Source organism: Oncorhynchus nerka, linkage group LG8, assembly GCF_034236695.1.
Source record: "Oncorhynchus nerka isolate Pitt River linkage group LG8, Oner_Uvic_2.0, whole genome shotgun sequence".
NCBI classification, from domain to species: Eukaryota; Metazoa; Chordata; class Actinopteri; order Salmoniformes; family Salmonidae; genus Oncorhynchus; species Oncorhynchus nerka.
This window is the reverse complement of record NC_088403.1, coordinates 38980977-38997046: the sequence shown is the minus strand read 5'-3', so window position 1 is coordinate 38997046 and position 16070 is coordinate 38980977. Positions and strand designations below refer to the sequence as shown.

At 41.2% G+C, this 16070-nt stretch overlaps 1 protein-coding gene across 1 annotated transcript in view; it reads right to left on the bottom strand.

Annotated features, from left to right (window-relative positions):
* The window catches only part of LOC115133264 (ankyrin repeat and BTB/POZ domain-containing protein 3-A-like), a 75156-nt gene that overhangs the window by 34454 nt on the left and 24632 nt on the right, over positions 1 to 16070 (bottom strand). Inside the window, exon 4 of the mRNA XM_029666320.2 lies at positions 11141 to 11276. Within this exon, the coding sequence (XP_029522180.2) occupies positions 11141 to 11276 (136 nt within the window). The remainder of the gene's footprint in view (positions 1 to 11140; positions 11277 to 16070) is intronic.

Sequence of the window (16070 nt, the reverse complement as noted above, 5' to 3'; positions counted from 1 at the left end):
CTCTCCCAGCGATCCATAGTCTGTAGGACGAGATCCATGGAGGCGCCGAGATGATGGCGCATCGCCGCTTGCTGCTGGACGCGCTCCTCCTGTTTGTGATTTTTTTCCGGCGGTGGGTGTAGCTGGTGCATGACGTCAGGCGCAGGAAAGCAGATATGAGTGAACAACGCACTTTACTTGAGAAAACAGCACAAGTAACAATACCAATGTGCGAACAATAACGGTTGCCACAAAACACGGGTGAAACAGCACCTGGAAAAACAACCGGAAACATACCGACCTTAACAATAAACAATCACACACAAAGACATGGGGGAAACAGAGGGTTAAATACATGACCAGTAATTGGGAAATGAAAACCAGGTGTGTGGGAAACAAAGACAAAACCAATGGAAAATGAAAAGTGGATCTGCAATGGCTAGAAGACCGGCGACGTCGACCGCCGAGCACCGCCCGAACAAGGAGAGGAACCGACTTCGGCGGAAGTCGCGACAGGGTGGCTATTTGATGAAATATACAATATACAATATACTTTGATTTGTTTAACACTTTTTTGGTTACTACATGATTCCATATGTGTTATTTCATGGGTTGACGTCTTCACTATTATTCAACAATGTAGAAAATAGTAAAAATAAAGAAAAACCCTTGAATGAGTAGGTATTCAAAAAAAAATGACTGGTAGCGAATGTAGTTTTTTTATTTCCTTTTTATTTAACCTTTAGTTAACCAGCAAGTCAGCCTACCAAAAGGCAAAAGGCTTCCTGCGGGGACGAGGTCTGGGATAAAAAAATTTTTTTTTAATAAAAATATGGGACAAAATACACATCACAAAAGGAGAGACAACACAACTCTACATGAAGAGAGAACTTAGACAACAACATAGCATGGTAGCAACACAACATTACAACAACATGGTAGCAACAAAACATGGCAGCAGCACAAAACAGGGTACAAACATTTTTGGGCACAGACAACAGCACAAAGGGCAAGAAGGTAGAGACAACAATACACACGTAAAGCAGCCACAACTGTCAGTAAAGTGTCCATAATTGAGTCTTTGAATGAGGAGATTGAGATAAAACTGTCCAGTTTGAGTGTTTGTTGCAGCTCGTTCCAGTCGCTAGCTGCAGCAAACTGAAAAGAGGAGCGACCAAGGGATGTGTGTGCTTTGGGGACCTTTAACAGAATGTGACTGGCAGAACGGGTGTTGTATGTGGAGGATGAGGGCTGCAGTAGATATCTCAGATAGGGCGGAGTGAGGCCTAACAGGGTTTTATAAATAAGCATCAACCAGTGGGTCTTGCGACGGGTAAACAGAGATGACCAAGTTTACAGAGGAGTACAGAGAGCAGTGGTGTCCTATAAGGAGCATTGGTGGCAAATCTGATGACCGAATGGTAAAAAGAACATTTAGAACCCCCTTACCTGCCGATCTATAAATTGCATCTCCGTAATCTATCATGGGTAGGATGGTCATCTGAATTAGTGTTAGTTTGGCAGCTGGGGTGAAAGAGGAGTGACTATGATAGAGGAAACCAAGGCTAGATTTAACTTTAGCCTGCAGCTTTGATTTATGCTGAGAGAAGGACAGTGTACCATCTAACCATACTTCCAAGCTCTTAACCCTCAGAGGTAGCAATCATACCTGTGGGGAGAGGGGCATTCTTCTTACCAAACCACATGACCTTTGTTTTGGAGGTGTTCAGAACAAGGTTAAGGGCATAGAAAGCTTGTTGGATCCTAACAAAGCTTTGTTGCAGAGCATTTGTGTACTCATGAGTACACCACAAGCGTATACTCATGAGCTATACGAGATAGAAAAGACGGAATCATATTAGAGGACTACTGAAGTTATATTATTTCAGTGTAGATAAGGAAAGGGCTGGTTAAAATAAAAACATAACAGCCAGACAAGCCAATGTATGAATCAAATGGATTTACATATGAATGGAGTGGAAATGAGTTAACTTCGTGATCTGTAAGGTAAATAACTTTGTGTCAAGCAGATTACACAATTTCTTTACCATTTCCGAGACATGGATTTCATGTTGTAATGTTAACCAGGGATGGCTCCTGGCAATCTGTGTGAAACGTTAACTAACTAACTACTATCTGTGAACTAATGTTTTCCCTCTACAGTATGTGGTTAGTTTTCAGAATGAGAGAATTAGGTGTAAATGAGGCGTTGCTTGTTAAACAAGTGGATTCAGGGATCAAGTGTAGCTGGAGCTGGGCCTGGCTTAAGCTGGATGCCACTATGGTGAAAGGAACACCACGCACTTTCCCCCCTTTCTCACCTTTTCAAAACAGTGGATAAATATGGGTATGCCAGGTGTGCTCTCTGCCAGAAAAGAGATCAAGTATCTCCAACAAAGGGTATCATGCTCTGTTGGTACATTGTAGAACAGATGTCCACAGGCAGAAAGTATACAATGTAACAATATGTAGTGTAGCCCAAAGATATTGCCTTTGTTGTGTTGAACTTGACAGTAACACTGGTGTGTGTGTGAGGATTATTACGTTTTTTACTCGGTGAACGTTATTTTTGCACACATGTAGCCTTTTGCACTTGATCAATGTCTACTATAGTGGCCACTATACTTGAATCGAGCAAAAAATAGAATTGCTGTTTGTTTTATTCTATTTCTACTTTAAGATGTTTTTCCCAGGTGGAATATTTAGATGTGTGTGGTCACAAGCGTTCTATTATAAAGGCTTTCATGACTAACTGCAATATTGTTGTATTGTTTTTTCTCAAGACTTGAGTGTCATTTGCAGTAAAGTCTAGGCAACAAATAACATTGGACTGCATTCTTTGTCTATTTTTTAGCTGTGAGTTAGTTTCACATTAACCACTTTTTATTTTACACACAGAGACTTGTCATGTACATTAGATCATATTCTTTGCTGTGTAATTAGTTAAAACCTGCATTTCCCCCAAGCAGGGATTTTTTGCATGTTTCAGTGCTCATTTTTTGGGGGGGGCCCTCACCAGTTTGCATCCCTGGTTAACAAGGTAGATCGAAGTAATGTTTTCATTTTAGCTAAACAAAACTTTTTTGTTGTGGAAAATCAGCCTTGTTTGCATAGCGATGATGAAAAAAAAGTAATTTAGGCTATAATGATCTGCAAAGTTTGAATCATTAGGTCATCACACTGTTAATATAGCAACAGACGCTAAGAGTTTATCGAATCCCATTGTGATGCAGAGGGGGACACACTTTGGCCTGGGGGACAATATTTGGCATGACAGGCCCCGACCACAAGTTTTGGAACCACTGAACTAACCTCTCTATCTCCTCTGCTTCCTCCTGCACGCATTGTAGGTTGCCTCAGCCTCACCACTGAGTGCCACATCACTGTCTGTCTCAGAAGCCTACCCTCTGTAAAGCAAAGTTATTATGAGAACTTAGTAGCCTCTTTTTTTCCTCCTCCTTAAGGTAGGCTCCGTTTAATGTTAGCTTCTTATATCATCCTTCTAGCTGGCTAATACTAGCCAGAGCCTTTCAACAACTGACTGACATCCTATCCATAAGCGACTATTTACCAGTTGTTGCAATGTTTTTCGCAAACACACTGTCAGAAGAGTAACTACTTGCCTACTTGAGCCGTCTCCGAGCTGGGATAGTTTGTTTCACGTCTCACGTCTCGCCTGTGCCGCGAGAGAGCGGACTTTGCCATTTGAGGCAGTGGTGAATATGCTGTTAGAATTCAGTCAGATCAAGAATATAAGCATTCTGAGCTTTGATTAATGCTGGGAGCAATGCTTAGATGATGACCCGTATTAGATTTTCTTTATTGTGAAATATATACCGTATATATTTTTTTCATTACACAAAATTACGTTATGTAGTTATGTTCCTGCTTGTGATTTGTGAGTGGTTAGTGGTTTGATGACATATTATTTTGTGAAAGGCAGGACAACGGATTCACATTGGATCTGCATTTGATGTATGGGATAATAATGATGACAGAACCCTGTGAGTTTATATTTAGAATTACGATTGGCAAATGTGTAATAACATTTTGCAAGCTTGTATCATAATGTGTAAAAAAAATGTAACAAGGTTAGACACAGTGGGTTACCCAACATGGAAGATGAAGATGCACTCAATTCTACAAAAATGGGGCAATCACACATCAGTTGATCAGCAGATACGAAACAGACCAAAACATTATCAATTTCTATTGGTCCAATGAAGATTGATGCAGGGGTGTGGATAGGCTCATTTGAACAACCTATTTTAGGCCTTGATGTTATTATGCAACTTGACTAATCTCTGAAGGAAAGGTGACATGGCAAATTAAACAACTGAAGCGGTCTACAGTTCAGAACCATCCTATTTGGACTACGAATAAAAATGAGTGGATCTTTGGATATGGAACTAGTGTCACGACTTCCGCCGGAAGTTGGCTCCCCTGCCTGTTCGGGCAGTGCTCGGCCACTATCGATCCCTTTTTCGTTTGTCTGTTGGTTTTGCCTTATTAGTTTCACCTGTGTGTATTTTGGTTTAATTAGCTTCCCTATATGTAGTAGTTTGACCTGCCCTTGTTTTGTACGGGATTGTCTTTGTTACGTGTGTACATATTAGGTCGTGGTGTATTTATTTTCTATACTGGACACCCTGTGGTTTTGGGTTGTCTGGTATAGTGTCCTGCGCCCTGTATTGTATTGGGCTTATCAGTTTGGTGTGCAATAGTAAAGCACTTTACTCCGTTACTCTCTCTCTGCGTCTGATTCCTGCACACACACCTAGTCCCGCGTGACAACCAGTGTGCTTGACAGGTGTTGCCCCACCTTGCACAAAACAATATCCCATTAGCAAGGAAGCTATCGCTGCTACTAAAGTAGTGATTAAAGATCTATGGGACATGGGTATAGTTGAAAAGACACATTCTGCCGACATATTGTTCATACTCTTTTGACAATGAATCGAGCTGCACAGGTAACAGCTGCTCGTTGGATCTGGTGGTCAACTGTGCTGGAGGCTCCTAACATCGTCATAAAATGTGGAACACCATGTAATCCAGTTACTCTGATGCTTCCTCCAGATACCACATTTCTTGATCATGAATGTTGTGAGTTGGTTTTGGATCAGCTTTCTGATGGGTTAACTAAAAGTCATCCATTGGAAAACCCTGAGTTTATCTTATACACAGATGGTTCAAGCATTGTGGAGGGGGGTGTGAGGAAAGCATGCTTGGCAGATTCTAGAATGGACAATGTGATAGTGACAGGCACGTTACCTGCAGGAACATCAGCACAGGTGGCGGAATTGGTCAACATCTGTTTAGAATCTGTATAGGGGTTTCATTCCTGGACTCAAATCTAGACGTGGTAAGTTCTCATTGGTTCGAATGGTCTATACATTGAGCCTGAAATGGGATACTTGTTACCTGGCCACTGGCCAATTTTAATGCAAGGAATTCTAATTGCTGTTTGTGATCTATAAATGTGACGTAAAGCTTTAAGGTGTGTGTGTGTGTGTGGCGGTTACTGCTGTTCAAGATTAGGGAGGACGAGAATATGTTTTAAACATGGCCTTATTTCTATTACAACATATTTGATGAATGTCATTCATATTCCATTCACCCAGCTCAATGCAACATCGATCGGTTTAGGTTACTAAATAATACTCGACTTTGCCCTATACCCATCATGAGGTTGCTACAACCTAGAACCTAGAGTCGATTGACACGCCTGTGTGTCACACGTGGTGTCATTTTGAATGCGGAATACCTCAGTGTTTGTTCATGCTAGAGAGTTACCGTTCATTGCAGTGGCTGCAGATCAAGCCCCTCTTCCGCCCATATTCCATAACATAGTGCTTGTGAAAGTGTTGTTTTTAATAAATGAGAAGATCCGGAAAAGAAATATTCTTGAAAATATCCAAACTGTTTGAGCTAGCAACTCATATGACCCCATCATCAAAGGAGTCTCTCACAAACATGACATTGTCTATGACATCCACAAGCTTTAGGGAAGTTGTCTGAACTTTCAGAAGGCCATGTCCTAATTTCAAAGACATGCTGAACCGTTTGAGCTACCAACATCGACAGGTAAGACACAAACATTCAGCACAATTGTTTTGCTCTATGCAAGCTTCAGGGGAGATGCTGGAATGTAAGTAAAAATGGCTAAAAGTGAACAGGGTGTAAAAAGTGCCATAAGCAAAGTTTTTATTTTACCTTTATTTAACCAGGCAAGTCAGTTAAGAACAAATTCTTATTTTCAATGACAGCCTAGGAACAGTGGGTTAACTGCCTGTTCAGGGGCAGAACGACAGATTTGTACCTTGTCAGCTCGGGGGTTTGAACTTGCAACCTTCCAGTTACTATTCCAACGCTCTAACCACTAGACTACCCTGCCGCCCCGGCAGTGACTAAAAGGGTGTAAAAAATGATATAGGGCAGACACTAGATATAGGAGAGACACTTCAAACACGTATTGTTTATGATAGATTTTTTGACTGTTTTGACGTTTATTCATTATTTTATAAAAAATATAGAGATTTGCTTTATAACCTAAAATTCTAAAACAAACAACTAAATGATCCATGGTATGACCATCTTAAAACAATTGCATATGTTAGCTTAGTAAATATTGAAAACCAATGGCTTAGACATAATGGAGTAGTCAAGGTGACACAGTAGCACATTCAATACCGCCTTGCACACTCTTTACTGCATCTAGCTGATCTGGGGTGCAATCATTAGTCCAAACAGTTGCAAAATGAGAGTTTCTATTAGAAAAATTCCGGTAGGTCTCCCTCCGTTTTGTTCTGATTAAGAATCAGTGGAATGAATACACCACTGATCACCCATTCACACAGTTCACCGTCATAGCAGCCACACACAGCATCACTACATTGCTCATTGTATGATTCCTTCTCGCATCTACGCACTCTCCTGCTCTCACCTTTTCGCTTTGCTTGTGGACTTCAGTGCACAACACAACAGCTGTCTGTGAACAGGTGCAAAAAACCCTCCAAGCAATACCATAACCGCTAACCTCTACACAGTCTGCATCGTTATCACCATATTAACGTTATAGAGACTCAGAGCTACAAAATGGTATATCATTCACTGCATTTGAGGAACAATGGGAAAGAAAATTCTGCTTTGAAATTTGATCAACCTGTAAACTCACTTTTGAAAAAATAACCATTGACTCTTTTGGTATCTAGTGAAGAGCTCCTCTTTGTCTACACCCATTCAGTATCGTTCACACACTCTTAAACTTTAGCCCCACCCATCTCATTTCGCTCTCAGAGCGCACACTTGACGCTCTAACCGATGATTTGTTTACCTCTGCATAACAGAAAACAGCATAACCAGCTCTGCTGGCAACAATTAAATGTTTTGCTTTTTTGCAGATGTATATTGCCACCGGCCACATTCAACGGGTGTTGTACACACATCACGTAACATCAGCTAATGAGCCAGCCAGCTAGTTAAACAACAATGAACAAAGTTGCCAACAATGCCTAATGTTAGGATCTAACTAGAAAAGCAAACAGCTCTGGGAAACTAATAATAATGTCCTCTAGGGAGCCAGCCAGCTAATGTTAGCTAGCTAGCTAACAGTACACTTCAGCTTGAAATGAAACCACTTTCTGTCAAAATTAGAAAAGTGTAATATCTGAAAATGTAGCTGGCTAATGCAAGACTATCCTACCTGTATACATCATCATTCATGATGCATGTGTCTCCCTGTCAGGATTGCCATACCAAGATTGCAGGTGTTTCCTCCATCTCTTTAGCTATCATACTCTAATTACACTGATTTCAAAACTTAATCCTCCAGAAAGTGGAGTGCAACACTTATGCAGCTCCACTACACAATACATTAAAAAAAGCTGCTTTCAACAGGACTACCAACACAGACTAATGAGTTCAAATAGACAGCAGCCTTCTATAGCTTCTACAGACCAATCCGCAATGTCCAGCCCACTCATTTTCTCAGCCAATCATGGCTAGTGGGAAGGTCCCTTTTTCTGTGGCTTAACCAATAAGGCTTATAATTTAACAATTTTATTCTTATTTACAGATTTTTTGTATTATTTTATTTACCTTTTATTTAACTAGGCAAGTCATTTAAGAACAAATTCTTATTTACAATAACAGCCTCGGAACATTGGGTTAACTGCCTTGTTCAGGGGCAGAGCGAGAGATTTTTACCTTGTCAGCTCAGGGACTCGATCCAGCAACCTGTTGGTTACTGGCCCAGTGCTCTAACCACTAGGCTAACACAATAAGAATAACAATAACGAGGCTATATACAGGGGCACCGGTACCGAGTTAGTCTGCTAGGGTACAGACTAGTTGAGGTAATCTGTAGATGTAGGTGGGGGCAAACAAACAGTGAGTGGCAGCAGTGTACAAGAAGGGGGGGTGTCAATGTAAATTGTCCGGTGGCGATTTTTATGAATTGTTCAGCAGTCTAATGGCTTGGGGGTAGAAGCTGTTGAGGTCTAATGGCTTGGGGGTAGAAGATGTTGAGGCGCTCCGTTCAATGCGTTAGCAGAGAAATCAGTCTATATCTTGGGTGATTTTATGGGCTTTCCTCTGACAGTGCCTATTATATAGGCCCTGGATGGCAGGAAGCTTGGCCCCAGTGATGCACTGGGCCATTCGCTCTACACTCTGTAGCATCTTACGGTCAGATGCCGAGCAGTTGCCATACCAGGCGGTGATGCAACCGGTCAGGATGCTCTCAATGGTGCAGCTGTAGAACTTTTTGAGGATCTGGGGGCCCATGCCAAATCTTTTCAGTCTCCTGAGGGGAAAAAGGTTTTGTCGTGCCCTCTTCACGACTGTCTTGGTATGTTTGGACCATGATAGTTCGTTGGTGATGTGGACACCAAGGAACTTCAAAGTCTCGACCCGCTATACTTCAGCCTAGTTGATGTAAATGGGGGCCTGTTCGGCCCGCCTTTTCCTGTAGTCCACGATCAGCTCCTTTGTCTTCCTCACATTGAGGGAGAGGTTGTTGTCCTGGCACCACCCTGCCAGTTCTCTGACCTCCTCCCTTTAGGCCGTCTCATCGTTGTCTGTGATCAGGCCTACCACTGTTGTGTCGTCAGAAAACTTAATGAACTTGTTGGAGACGTGTTTGGCTACGCAGTCGTGGGTGAACAGGGAATACAGGAGGGGACTAAGTACACACCCCTGAGGTGCCCCAGTGTTAAGGATCAGTGTGGCAGACGTATTTTTGCCTACTCTTACCATCTGGGGGCGGCCTGTCAGGAAGTCCAGGATCCAGTTGCAGAGGGAGGTGTTTAGTCCCAGAGTTCTTAGCTTAGTGATGAGCTTCGTGGGCACTATGGTGTTGAACGCATTGCTGAACAGCATTCTCACATAAGTGTTCATTTTGTTCAGGTAAGAAAGGGTGGTGTGGAGTGCGATTGAGATTGCATCATCTGTGGATCTGTTGGGGCGATATGCGAATTGGAGTTGGTCTAGGGTGTCCGGGAGGATGCTGTTGATGTGAGCCATGACCAGCCTTTCAAAGCACTTTGTGGCTACCGCCGTGAGTGCCACGGGGCGGTAATAATTTAGGCAGGTTACCTTGGCACAAGGAATATGGTGGTCTACTTGAAACATGCAGGTATTACAGACTCGGTCAGGGAGAGGTTGAAAATGTCAGTGAAGACACTTGACAGTTGGTCCACTCAGGCTTTGAGTACACGTCCTGGTAATCCGTCTGGCCCAGCGACTTTATGAATGTTGACCAGTTTCAAGGTTCTGTTCACACCGGCGGGGCGGCAGGGTAGCCTAGTGGTTAGAGCGTTGGATTAGTAACCGAAAGGTCTTAACTGACTTGCCTAGTTAAATAAAGGTAAAATAAAATAAATAAATAAACATCGGCTAACGAGAGCGTTATCACACAGTCATCCAGAACAGCTTGTGCTCTCGTGCATGCTTCAGTGTTGCTTGCCTCTAAGCGAGCATAAAAGGAATTTAGCTTGTCTGGAAGGCTCGCGTCACTGGGCAGCTCGCGTCTGGGTTTCCCTTTGTAGTCTGTAATAGTTTTCAAGCCCTGCCACATCCGACGAGCGCCGGAGCTGGTGTAGTAGGATTCAATCTTAATCCTGTATTGACACTTTGCTTGTTTCATGGTTTGTCTGAGGGCATAGCGAGATTTCTTATAAGCGTCCGGATTCATCTCCCGCTCCTTGATAGAGGCAGCTCTAGCCTTTAGCTCGATGCGGATGTTGCCTGTAATCCATGGCTTCTGGTTGGGATATGTACATATAGTCACTGTGGGGACGACTTTATCGATGCACTTATTGATGGTGTTGGATGCCATTGGATGAATCCTGGGAACATATTCCAGTCTGTGCAAGCAAAACAGTCCTGTAGTGTAGCATCAGGGTGGCAGGTAGCCTAGATAGCATACACATTTGTTATGAAAGTTGACATGTTCGAGAAGACATTTCTGCCAAAAAATTCATTTTGATAAAAAAAAATTCAGTTCAAACGGCTCTCCTGTGACGTCGTGACTTGTGACATACGCCTAGTTGGACCCGAGTTGGGTCACAAATTGGCTGCATTAGCTAAGTGAAACGTACATTAACAAGAAACAAATGACTAAATATACACGCTGCTTCTCTTTCATTTTTGAATAAATTATTGTCTTTCTCTCTTTGAGTAAAATACTGACAACACTTCATGCACTGTAGTGTTAGCTAGCTGTAGCTTATGCGTTCACTACTAGATTCATTCTCTGATCCTTTGATTGGATGGACAAGATGTTAGTTCATACTGTAAGAGCTCTGATAGGTTGGAGGAAGTCCTCCGGAACTCATAATTACTGAGTAAGTCTATGGAAGGGAGTGAGAACCATGAGCCTCCTAGATTTTATAATGAAGTTAATGTACCCAGAGGAGGACAGAAAATATCTGTCCTCCAGCTATACCGTGGTGCTACCTTAGATGCTGTTGAGGTTACTGTAGACCTTCATTGCAAAAACAATTGTTTCAATCAGTTATTTGGTGACGTTAATATATTTAGTTTTATCAAAAAATTCTAACATAAAAAAATAATTCAATATTTTAAAAAATTAAATTCACTGGGTAGGATGATTCTCCCCTTCCTTCTCTGAGGAAACTCCACTGGCGTGAGTGTGTGTTACCTGTGCCCATGTGATGCTGCCAGGCTATATGAGTTCATGTCCCCCAGTTGGGCAGATGAGATGCCATTTCTGTTCATGGTCCCAGTCATGGGATCTGCCCCTCTCTCCAACAATAGACTGACCAGCTCAAAGTTCCCTGAGGAGAAAAAGCAACGATATGAACTCAAATGAACCAACTCATGTTAAAACAAAGAATGATTATGTGTTTGAGCTTACCAACATATTTTTAGCCATCTGCAATGGTCACTTACAAATATTTAGCAGATGTTATTGTGGGTGTAGTGAAATACGTGTGTTCCTAGCTAACAGTGCAGTAATATCTAACAATACACACACATATAAAAGTAAAAGAATGGAAATAAGAAATATTACGACGAGCAAAGTTGGAGTCCGGCCTGCATGTATGTCTGTGATGTGCATGTATACAGTTGAAGTCGGTAGTTTACATACACCTTAGCCAAATACATTTAATGTCCGTTTTTTTTTTTTTTTTTTACAATTCCTGACGTTTAATCCTATTAAAAATTCCCTGTCTTAGGCCAGTTAGGATCAACACTTTATTTTAAGAATGTGAAATGTCAGAATAATAGTAGAGAGAATGATTTATTTCAGCTTTTATTTCTTTCATCACATTCCCAGTGGGTCAGAAGATTAAATACACTCAATTAGTATTTGGTAGCATTGCCTTTAAATTGTTTAATACTTGCATCAAACGTTTTGGGTAGCCTTCCACAAGCTTCCCACTATACGTTAGGTTAATTTTGGCCCATTCCTCCTGACAGAGCTGGTGTAAGTGAGTCAGGTTTGTAGGCATCCTTCTACGCACACGCTTTTTCAGTTCTGCCCATAAATGTTCTATAGGATTGAGGTCAGTGCATTGTGATGGCCACTCTGATACCTTGACTTTGTTGTTCACCTCCCCATCCCGAGTGCGGGAGCGTAATCATCGACTGACACTAATTAGCATAACGCAACGGACATAAATATTCCTAGAAAATATTCCTATTCATGAAAATCACAAGTGAAATATATTGAGACACAGCTTAGCCTTTTGTTAATCACCCTGTCATCTCAGATTTTCAAAATATGCTTTACAGCCAAAGCTAGACAAGCATTTGTGTAAGTTTATTGATAGCCTAGCATAGCATTTTGTCCAGCTAGCAGCAGGTAACTTGGTCATGGAAATCAGAAAAAAATCAAATTAAATTGTTTACCTTTGATGAGTTTTGGATGTTTTCACTCACGAGACTCCCAGTTAGATAGCCAATGTTCCTTTTTTCCAAAAATAGTATTTTTGTAAGCGAAATAGCTCCGTTTGTTCTTCACGTTTGTCTGAGAAATCGCCTGGAAATTGCAGTCACGAAAACGCCGAAAAATATTCCAAATTAGCTCCATAATATCGACAGAAACATGGCAAACGTTGTTTAACCTCTTGCTTCTACCTGAGACGCTTGCGTCCCAACTAGAGCTCTGGAAATGAAAATGCGCTACGCTAAATGCTAATAGTATTAGTTAAAACTCAAACGTTTTAAAGCTACACTCGTTGTGAATCCAGGCAACAAGTCAGATTTTTAAAATGCTTTTCGGCGAAAGCATGAGAAGCTATTATCTGATAGCATGCACCAATACACTACAACACAAAAGCCACGCAGGGGACGTAAACAAAATAATTAGCATTTCGGCGTTACACACAAACCGCACAATAAAATAGAAAACAGTCATTACCTTTCACCATCTTCTTTGTTGGCACTCCTAGATGTCCCATAAACACTATTGGGTCTTTATTTCGATTAAATCGGTCCATATAAAGCCAAGATATCGTTATATGTAGACTGTGTGATAAACGAAAAAAACAGCGTTTTCAAAACGTAACGTCATTTTTTAAAATTCAAAAAGTCGACGATAAACTTTCACAAAACACTTCGAAATACGTTTGTAATGCAACTTTAGGTATTAGTAAACGTTAATAAGCGATAAAATTCATCAGGAGGCGATGTAAAGATCATTAGCTGTCCGTCTCGAAAAATGTCCGGCTAGAAACTCAACGAAAATATCCGGTCCTAGACCTGAAGAAATACGGTGCCTTGCATGTGTTTGACCAAGAAAAAACTCGAAGGGAAATGACAAGACTCTAGACACCGTGTGGAAGCTGTAGGTACTGCAACCTCAGTCAATGAATTGTGGTTCACCTTTATCAATGGGTTCAAGTAGCGCATGGATATATTTTCCCATTTTCAGTGATCAGTTTTTCCTGTTCTTTTCGATGTAAATGCCGTTCTGGTAAAGCCACAGCAGTGATTTAACCAGTTTTATAAACGTCTGAGTGTTTTCTATCCACACAGACTAAGCAAATGCATATACTATATTCCTGGCATGAGTAGCAGGGCGCTGAAATGTTGCGCGATTTTTAACAGAATGTTCAAAAAAGTAGAGGGTAGAAGCAACAGGTTAAAATCAATCCTCAAGGTGTTTTTCAAATATCTATTCGATAATATCCACCGGGACAATTGGTTTTTCATTAGGACCAATTGGAATAATGGCTACCTCTGTATTTTACCCAAGAATCAATCTGGGAGCCATCGGGTGACCATGTAGCCGCTTACGGGTATTCTTCAACATAAATGTGTAAAACTATGTCACAATGCTGTAGACACCTTGGGGAATACGGAGAAAAAGATGAGTCACTTCCGGATTGGATTTTTCTCAGGCTTTCACCTGCAATATCAGTTCTATTATACTCACAGACAATATTTTTACAGTTTGAGACTTTAGAGTGTTTTCTATCCTAAGCTGTCAATTATATGCATATTCTAGCATCTTGTCCTGACAAAATATCCCGTTTACTACGGGAACGTTATTTTTCCAAAAATTAAAATACTGCCCCCTAGTCACAAAAGGTTGCCATTTTGCCACAAATTTTGAAGTATGCTTGGGGTCATTGTCCATTTGGAAGACCCACAAGCTTTACCTTCCTGACTGATGTCTTGAGATGTTGCTTCAATATATCCACATATTTTTCTTACCTTATGATGCCATCTATTTTGCGAAGTGCACCAGTCCCTCCCGCAGCAAAGTATCCCCACAAAATGATGCTGCCACCCCTGTGCTTCAAGGTTGGGATGGTGTCTTTGGCTTGCAAGCCTCCCCTTTTCCCTCCAAACAAAATGATGGTCATTATGGCCAAAGAGTTCTAGTTTTGTTTCATCAGACCAGAGGACATTTCTCCAAAAAGTACGATCTTTGTCCCCATGTATGGTTGCAAACCGTAGTCTGGCTTTTTTTATGGCGGTTTTGGAGCCATGGCTTCTTCCTTGCTGAGCGGCTTTTCACGTTATGGCGATATAGGACTCGTTTTACTGTGGATATAGATACTTTTGTCCCTGTTTTCTCCAGCATCTTCACAAAGTCCTTTACTGTTGCTCTGGGGTTGATTTTAACTTTTCGTAACCAAAGTACGTTCATCTCTAGGAGACAGAATGCGTCTCCTTCCTGAGCGGTAATGACGGCTGCATGGTCCCATGGTGTTTATACTTGCATATTATTGTTTGTACAGATGAACGTGGTTCAAACCTTCAGGTGTTTGGAAATTGCTCTTGAGGATGAACCAGACTTGTGAGGTCTGAGGTCTTGGCTGATTTCTTTTGATTTCCCCATGATGTCAAGCAAAGAGGCACTGAGTTTGAAGGCCTTGAAATACTTTGACAGGTACACCTCCATTTGACTCAAATGATTTCAATTAGCCTATAAGAAGCTTCTAAAGCCATGATATAATTTTCTGGAATTTTCCAAGCTGTTTAAAGGCACAATCGACTTAGTGAATTGTAGACTTCTGACCCACTGGAATTGTGATACAGTGAAATTAAATAATCTGTCTGTAAACAATTGTTGGAAAAATTACTCATGTCATGCACATGTAGATGTCCGAACCGACTTGCCAAAACCATAGGTTGTTAACAAGAAATTTGTTGAATGGTTGAAAAACAAGTTTTGATGACTCCAACCTAAGTGTACGTAAATGTCCGACTTCAACTATATATATTTACGTACAGTGCCAGTCAAAAGTGATGTTTCGGTTTTTTATTTTAAATATATTTGCAAACATTTCTAAAAACCTGTTTTTGTTTTCTCATTACGTGTTTTAGTGTCTAGATTGATGAGGAAACAAAACGCTTTCATCCATTTTAGAAAAATACTGTAAAGGTAACAATGTGAGTAAAGTCAAGGTGTCTGAATACTTCCTGAATGCACTGTATATACAGTATCAAGGGTTTTTCTTTATTTTTTACTATTTTCTACATTGTAAAATGATTGTGAAGACATGAAAAGTATGAAATAGCGCTTGGAATCATGTAGTAACCAAGAAAGTGCTAAACAATTCAAAATATATTTTATGTTTGAGATTCTTCAAAGGCTCCTCTGTCCTCCACTCGTTACCTGTATTAATGGCACCTGTTTGAACTTGTTATCAGTATAAAAGACACCTGTCCACAACCTCAAACAGTCACACTCCAAACTAGACTATGGCCAAGACCAAAGAGCTGTCAAAGGACACCAGCAACAAAATTGTAGACCTGCACCAGGCTAGGAAGACTGAATCTGCAATAGGTATGCAGCTTGGTTTGAGGAAATCAACTGTGGGAGCAATTTTTAGGAAATGGAAGACATACAAGACCACTGATAATCTCCCTCGATCTGGGGCTCCACGCAAGATCTCACCCCGTGGGGTCAAAATGATCACAAGAACGGTGAGCAAAAATCCCAGAACCACACGGGGGGATCTAGTGAATAACCTGCAGAGAGCTGGGACCAAAGTAACAAAGCCTACCATCAGTAACACACTACGCCGCCAGTGACTCAAATCCTGCAGTGCCAGACGTGTCCCCCTTCTTAAGCCAGTACATGTCCAGGCCCATCTGAAGGTGCTAGAGAG